At 36.6% G+C, this 8,515-nt stretch overlaps 1 protein-coding gene across 1 annotated transcript in view; it reads right to left on the bottom strand.

Annotated features, from left to right (window-relative positions):
* The window catches only part of LOC107705664 (adenylate cyclase type 6-like), a 60,392-nt gene that overhangs the window by 1,001 nt on the left and 50,876 nt on the right, over positions 1-8,515 (bottom strand). The window contains exons 10-20 of the mRNA XM_016509054.1: positions 7,252-7,485; positions 6,367-6,464; positions 5,300-5,387; positions 5,092-5,208; positions 2,994-3,152; positions 2,732-2,907; positions 2,060-2,083; positions 1,929-1,958; positions 1,620-1,752; positions 1,163-1,426; positions 839-1,043 (exon numbers count right to left, since the gene is read on the bottom strand). Coding sequence (XP_016364540.1) covers positions 839-1,043; positions 1,163-1,426; positions 1,620-1,752; positions 1,929-1,958; positions 2,060-2,083; positions 2,732-2,907; positions 2,994-3,152; positions 5,092-5,208; positions 5,300-5,387; positions 6,367-6,464; positions 7,252-7,485 — 1,528 coding nt within the window. The remainder of the gene's footprint in view (positions 1-838; positions 1,044-1,162; positions 1,427-1,619; positions 1,753-1,928; positions 1,959-2,059; positions 2,084-2,731; positions 2,908-2,993; positions 3,153-5,091; positions 5,209-5,299; positions 5,388-6,366; positions 6,465-7,251; positions 7,486-8,515) is intronic.

Below are 8,515 nucleotides of genomic sequence, written 5' to 3'. Positions count from 1 at the left end.
TATAAAATTTATATATAAATATAAATATTTTATATATAAACCAAAACATATTTTTCTTAAATATATACATGCATGTGTGTATTTATAGATAATAAATATACTCAGTACACACACAAATATATTATGTAAACAAAAACTTTTATTTTGGATGTGATTAATCTCGATTAATCGTTTGACAGCACTACTAATTTTAGTGCTTAAAATTATTTTATTTTAGTTAATTGCCAAGGCAACATTTTTAATATCTAATGTTTTTTATCTAATATTATAAATTTATTAGTATTATTAAATGTAAAATTTTTTATCGTTTTAATTAACACTGGGTATAACTATCAAGTTAAAATTACATATTTTCTATGCACCTTTAATGAGATGCATACACATCTGAATATTTTCAGAAGGTTTTTTAAAATAAACTTTAAAGGTAAATAGTATTTTTTACATAGATCATGAATAATTCATTTTAAAATACTGTTGTATTTGTGGGTAGTCGTACCACATGACACCTTGTCATAAAAATTGAGTTACATTTTTCAGTTTTATCATGGTGAAAAAACGACAACCAAATTTTCAATAAGTATATTTACATGCACTAATTTTCATCAGTCTGAATGAATCCAATCCAATTTTAGATTCTGAAAGTTCTGTTTATATGAACCCTGAACTAATATCGCCTTCTCATAAAAAGGTCAAATTATGTGATATTTTAAGAGACTTACTGACACACAATCATGCACCACATGAGCTTGATTTGGCGGAAGAAACTTTTTCAAACATTTAGAAAAACAAATCCGTGAAGAATGGACTCATGTGTAACCTTGCAGGTTTTGAAACTCACCGATCTTCATCTGGAAGTTGTTGAAGGAATGCTCATTGATATATTTCATCTGTTCGCGGAGGTGCATGGCGTAGTCGGCCAGGGCGGTTATATGCGAGCGGCCTTCCTTGTCATAGGTGGAGTCGTTAAGACCGGATGCGGCCATGTAGGTGCTGCCAATGGTCTTTATTTTCTCCAGCTGTCTGTATTTCTCCTCACTGATGATCTGCAAGAGAGGAGAGGTTTTCATAAATATACACTACCGTTCAAAAGTTTCATATTGGTCATACAGAATGGTTTAATAATTCAAGATTCTCTCATTCTTTTCAAACACAAATCTCTAACCTCATCAAAATCAGCGATGATCTCATTGAGGAGCCTCAGACACTCCACTCCCTCGTTGTTGGCCTCCAGCTCCACGTAGAACTCGGAAAAGTTGCTGATGGAGGCGAACATGACGGCCACACACTCACACGACTGGTAGTACAGCTCGTCATTCCTCCTCTCTCTGGCTAGAAAGTGGGCGGCCACATCTTTGGGCAGGATGTTGTGGAGAAGCCGGCGGTTGTAGGCTTGAAGTTCCTCCATCTCCTCCTTTTCTTCTGTGGCCTGTAGAGGAACAGACAAATTACATATTTTGTACATATTCTCAATGTATTTTATGAACAAATTACTTCTTGACATTATTGACATGCTGTTGTATATCTTAGTGTACCACGCTAACAACAACAAAGATCTGTAGCTGTAGTTTAGTGATTCAACTTTTGGTGTTGGCCAAAATACTGTAGGCTCAAACCCTGACCTGAAGTTTCCAAAGGAAGTCTAAACGAGCCGTTGACTCCACTTGCTGGGCATGTAGGTACAGTGCTAGTACAAATACAGTGAGGATCACTGGGGTCATGACCTTTAGGGACACTTTAGTCACCCTGAAAGTACTGAAATGAGAGAGATCAGGTCAGCCACAGGATAAATTATTTACATCACAGCATGGAGGTAACAGAACACAGCACACAGCCACAGCAAAGATTTGGTGTTTTCAAGAAAACATTAAAAATCATTCAAAAAAACGATGAAGACATGGGAAAAAAGAGACTGTATTAATTGCACATACCACTGCTCAGTAGTCGTATTGAGACTGGACCTGTGGAAAAACCAAGAACATTAAACACTTTTGCATATATAGAAACAATAAATTGTAAATTATGAATAATGGGAAGCATAAGAGATGAATTTAGGTCTCACCATAGCAGAGTTTCATTGAAAACACTAAAAAAAGAACAGCAAAAACACTAGTTTTAACATGCAGTGAAAAGGTTCACATCCCAACAACTCTTAAACCCTAGAGCATTTATTTCTATTTTTATATTTTCTATATTTCATATTATTTCTATTTTATTTTATATATTATAATTATTGCAAACCAGTTGTGTTAACTGAAAACTGAAACTATTAAAAATAATTTTCGTTAATTGAAATAAAGCTTAAATATAGATGAAATATACTAGATCAAAAACTCACTACTAAAGTACTAAAATTCCTGAAACTAAAACTAAAGAAACAATACACTAAAAAATAGAGCATTATAAAAAACAATAAAATAGACAAAAGCACATAACAAAATTACTAAAACTTTCTCCAAATGAAAACTGAAAATATAAAAATAAAAGCTAATTTATAATATAGTAGTATGTAAATTATACTAAAATAACATTGTTGAAAACCACAGTATTTAATACTTTAATGCTAAATGAATGTAATGTCATTATATTATTGAATAATCACAAACAACAGACCACAGATCAGCTCCAGTTATGGTTCAAATGATCTTCTGAACATAAAGCCACTTCAAAGCTACTTCTGTCTGTGGTGTTTGAGCTGTACTGACGCCCTCTAGAGGCTGGCAGCGGTACTCACAGGGCATTGGCAGTAACGAAGAGGTCTGCGTTGTCAAACAGCACCACCTCTGGCCACTCCACAAGCAGCAGGAAAGTGAGCTGGATGAGCAGCATTAAAGCCAGCTTCCCTATACTACTGATCTGCAGGAACACTGAGCAGGCCAACAGGGTCAGCAGCACACTGTAGCTGAAATACTGAAAGAGGCATAAGGGATAAAACATGAATCCGGTTTCATTTGCGGCAAAGTTTTGATCTTAGTGTGACTATGCACACGTTTTACCTCAGGGAAGGGGCAGGAGGGAGTGTTGCTGGGACAGATATTCAGGCCGTCGGCTGCAGAGCGAGACAAGTTGTGAATGACACAGGGAGTAACCATCTCGGACGACCAGTTAAACTGCTCTGCTACACAGTCCACAAGTTTCCGTGTATCACAGGAAAACTGCAGGAAACACAAAACATACACTCAGGCTCCGAAATACATAATCAGTTTAGGCATACATACAAGCATTTATAGGAATATTTCACCACAAAAATGAGAATTCACTGAAATTTTATTCACTCTCAGGCCATCCCAGATGTAGATGCGTTTGTTTCTACATCACAACAGATTTAGAGAAATGTAGCATTGCATCACTTGCTCACCAATGGATCCTCTGCAGTGAATGGGTGCCGTCAGAATGAGAGTCTAAACAGCTGATAAAAACATCACAATAATCCACACCACTCCATAAATTAATGCCATGTGAAATATAAATATGCTGCGCGTTTGTAAGAAAATTCATCATTAATGCATTTTAACTAACTATCGCTTTCGGCTGAAGTCCTTTATAATCATTACTGCTTTCTTCAGTGAAAAAAGTTGTCTCGCGTGAAACAGGAGAGAAATATGCACAGATCAAGCACAGATTACAAGTGAAAACAGTTCTAAACGAATATAATGGTGGGTTTTGAAGTGAGAGGACAACAGGGGATGGATATTTTCACGGGAGGAAGCGTTATTATTGATTATGGACTCATAATCCATGTGAAGTGACTGTTTAAAGTCAAAACATTTTAATGATGGATCTGTTCCTTACAAACACACAGCTTTTCACTTCACAAGACATTAACTGATTGACTGGAGTGGTGTGGATTATCGTGATGTTTTTATCAGCTGTTTGGACTCTCATTCTGACGGCACCCATTCACTGCAGAGCATCCACTGGTGAGCAAATGATGCTACATTTCTTACAATCTGTTCTGATGAAGAAACACATTCATCTACATCTTAAAGGGTGAGTAAATTTTCAGCAAATTGTCATTTTTTGGTTGAACGATTCCTTTAAATGGAGAGTTCACCTCAAAATAAACACGCTGCACATTTCTAATGCTTTTCTGCCATTTTTGGAGCTTGACAGCACTGGTCATCATTTATTTTTATTGTACGGATTACAACACTCTGGATATTTGGCAAAAAAAAAAAAAAAGTCATACTTGTTTGGAACGACGTGGGTGAGTAAATGATGATAGAATTGGTATTTTAAGTAACATGTGTGTCCATACAGTCTCTTTGGAAGAAATAAGATTGTTAGCTAAAGTGTTAGACACACTAATGTTGGACAGATTGACCGACAGGTCATGTGGGGTCTCACCATCTGTCTGAAGACTTTGGAGTCTTTAGTCCTGGAGAAGGATCTGTCAGGCACCCATCGCGGTACCAGACCCTCATTGGAGTTCGTCCGCGTGCGCTGCATCTTAGCCATCATGGCCTTCTCCTCTTTCTGAAACAGTCAAGGGCAAAGGAAAAGTTTTGTGCTCTTGAATAAAAGAGAAGCATGTTGTTTCATGTTATGCAAGATCATTAATAAATGTTGAAATTGATAAAAAAAAATTAAAAAAAAAAACAATAAAGACTAAAATCCATTGTTTTAAATGTTACAAATGAATTTATGCATCACAAATCATAACATTATAATTTACAGTATAAAACTATCAATTTAATTTGAGATTTTGTGATAAATTACATTTTTAAGAGCAGCACAGTAATTTTGACTTGGCTCATTATATTTAAAGAAATTTTCTACCATTCGATCTATTTTTTTTTTTTACCATAAAAGGAAAAATCATTAACAAAAAGTTTTTTTTTGCAGTGTAAAAAATCCCATTATGCAATCAATCAATCAATCAATCAATATATATATATATACATTTTACTTTGTGTTCCACTGAAGAAATTAAGTCATACTTGTTTGGAACGACGTGGGTGAGTAAATGATGATAGAATTGGTATTTTAAGTAACATGTGTGTCCATACAGTCTCTTTGGAAGAAATAAGATTGTTAGCTAAAGTGTTAGACACACTAATGTTGTGTGTGAAGTGATTTGGCAGCTCTGCATACCATATTGACAAAGGCAGAGATGAAGACGAGGATGATGGTGAAAACTCCCACCAGTGTGCTGTTGGTGCGAGACTGAACAATCTTCTTGGACACAGTCTGCATAGCAGCAGGGAAGAGCTGTGAGACAGAGGGAAAGAAAGCCCAATTGTACACGTTCGTACAAGAGAAGATGCAAGAGAATGAAAAACTGCATAAGCAGACCTCTTACCTTTACGCAGGAGTAAATGGCACAGATGAAAAGGATGTTGGCAAGAATGATGAAGATACTGATGTATATTCCCAGCATGACCAGAGTACTGCAAAACAGAGGAGGTTTCAGATTCATGTTAAGTGTGTGAGTGTGTGCATCTGTGTACATACTTAGCCATATATTGGGGACAAATTTGTACAGATTTTGTACAGAAGTGAGCCAAACCTGACAAAACCTCCTTTTGACGGGCGACCATACGTCCTCTTTTTTCGAACACACCTAATATGTACGCGTATTTGCATCGCTCTGACCGTTCTCTATAGATCTCACCTTCTCACGTGCCACGATTGGTCGATTATGTACATATATAGTAAATATATAGTGTACATGTATATTAGGAATGGGAAGATTCCCCGATTCCCCGATTCCCATCGGTTTAAAAAGTGTGCATCGGCTACAAGTTGTCATATATATCACGATGCATCATTTCTAACATATTTGCATCGGTAAAAACCGATTCATTTATATATGATTACTAGTGGATGCGCTATACTTTTATTATTCGCTCTGACCGTTCTCTATAGATCTCACCTTCTCACGTGCCACGATTGGTCGATTATGTACAATGCCTGCATGTTATTGGTCAAACTACTTTTCGATCATTACCTTCATTTGTAAAAACAGTATAAAAATTACTTTTTCAAAATTGTAAAAATGCAGAACATTTTCTATTAGGATTCAGGTGCGGTCACATTAGCAATTAGCATTAGCATGGTAAAAACAGATCTAGTTCTATTGTCAATAGCAAAATAGACTTCTCACACAGAAGTCGCTTCATAACCAAGCAGCTTTCTGTAGGTCAGCAAGGCAAATTTGCAAATCTTTTTTGCCCTCACACGAAACTCCCAAATGTGGCGATTCCTATTGCAATGACTGGATTTCGCTCACAAAATTTAGTAGAGCAATGGTAAACATGACCGTTGAACATGAACAACTTGTGTGAGTAAATGATGACAGAATTTTCATTTTTGGGATGAACTGTCCCTTTAAGTAAGCGTGTGTGTGTGTGTGTGTGGATCACTCACTGAGGGAATATGACGATCTGGATAAAAGAGATGAAACAGAAGACCAGCAGAGTACAGGCCACGTAACCGCCAAAACGATCGTCTACCTTCTTAGCATACTAGAAACAAGAGAAGAAAATTAAATATTAAAATATGTTTGTTTACCAATCTGTGCCAAAAATGAATGCTGTGTGAGTTATTGTTGATTGCTAATGACTAACAACCACGCAAAAAACTCTGTTAACCTAATGACATGTTAAAAACTGCTTTGAACAACTCTGAAGAATTCAGTCTACTTTTCTTCTTCTTAAATACCAAACAGGAAATTGGAGGACATTTGATCTCTGATGATCTCATCCATCCTGTTAGTCTGCTAGACGATCGGCACTACTAAATTAAACTGGAAAGAGTGGGGAGATCGGGACGGGAAGCTGGATCTCAGCCACCGTCTTTGAGTCTGACCTTCTTCTCCAGGCTGGAGGTTTGATAAAAGAGATGAAACAGAAGACCAGCAGAGTACAGGCCACGTAACCGCCAAAACGATCGTCTACCTTCTTAGCATACTAGAAACAAGAGAAGAAAATTAAATATTAAAATATGTTTGTTTACCAATCTGTGCCAAAAATGAATGCTGTGTGAGTTATTGTTGATTGCTAATGACTAACAACCACGCAAAAAACTCTGTTAACCTAATGACATGTTAAAAACTGCTTTGAACAACTCTGAAGAATTCAGTCTACTTTTCTTCTTCTTAAATACCAAACAGGAAATTGGAGGACATTTGATCTCTGATGATCTCATCCATCCTGTTAGTCTGCTAGACGATCGGCACTACTAAATTAAACTGGAAAGAGTGGGGAGATCGGGACGGGAAGCTGGATCTCAGCCACCGTCTTTGAGTCTGACCTTCTTCTCCAGGCTGGAGGTTTGGAAGGTGAGGAGGAACTTCTTCACGTGGTCTTTGCGGAGCTGGTCAATACTGCGAGCGTCAATGGCACGGCCCAAAAACTCATCCACCTCGTCTTCGGGGTTCAGCGCCTCCTGAGCACCACGGCTGCGTTTGTGAGCAGAAGAACAGTTAGAAAAGCACATTTCTAATTCTGCCTTTTGTGTTCCCTTTTCCCCCACTGCATTTACTCTCTTAAAGCTAAGAAAAAAACACTCAGGAAAAACTGGGATTAAAGTCCAAAACCTGACTAGAAATAACCTAACAAATCAATCGGGCTAAAGCGGTTCCATTAACGACAAATTAAATTCACACAATCTCACAAATTTGTGCACGCTTATTCTTAAGCAGACCTTAATGTCGATCATGAATCAAATCGATCCACCATGACAAACAGCAAATATGTGCTGTTTAATGCATTTGAGACGTTGTTTTCCTCAGTGCATAACTGACATGTCACAAGTATATTTTTCATCTGTAAATGTTAGAAAGTCATGCAAACATATCCATTTTACTGTCAGGGGTGGGCGAGGCTTACCGAGCGCTGCTGTGCGCATGCACGCTAAACAGACAGAGCGCAATCGAATAGAAGCGCAATAATTCTGAGTAAACTATACATTTTGCTAAAAAAATTGTTTTTGGACATTAAAGGTGTCTTTTGTAGAATTTTAAACCGACATATAAAGTGTATTTTTATGATAGCAGTAACTGTAAGTGGACTATTGTAATAGGTAAATCAAATGTAAGCTAGTAGGCTACAGTATTAATTACTAAGCTCAAATGAGTTAATGTGTTTCTTATAGCAGTTAAAATGTAGTCACTTTTATTATTATTTATTTTAATTTTTAATACAGTGATAACTTTTAATTTAGTTATTTTAATGCTTTAAAGAGCAATAATGTTCAAATGTTCTGCTGTCTGTTCTGCAAACTATAAAAGGTACAGCTGTAATACAACCAGAGAGAAAGGCTGCATGGCTAGAAACTGTAAAAAAAAAAAAAATCTAATAATAGTATGTAATAATAATAGTAATAGCATTAGTATAAACTGAGACAGTGGTAATATCATTATGTTCCTATTGGTCAGTAGAGGAGCTTAGATTAGCCTGACAGTTAGCCTGTTTTAGACCAGGTTAGTTTCCCAGCATAAGTTGCCACAGTGACTAAGCTTGATCTAGGCCTATGTTAAATTTGCTTTATGGAACCAAATCATTTGACAATGAGT

This window comes from Sinocyclocheilus rhinocerous, unplaced genomic scaffold (genome assembly GCF_001515625.1).
Source record: "Sinocyclocheilus rhinocerous isolate Xijiao unplaced genomic scaffold, SAMN03320098_v1.1 scaffold263, whole genome shotgun sequence".
Classification (NCBI taxonomy): Eukaryota; Metazoa; Chordata; class Actinopteri; order Cypriniformes; family Cyprinidae; genus Sinocyclocheilus; species Sinocyclocheilus rhinocerous.
This window is presented reverse-complemented; position numbering and strand designations above follow the sequence as displayed.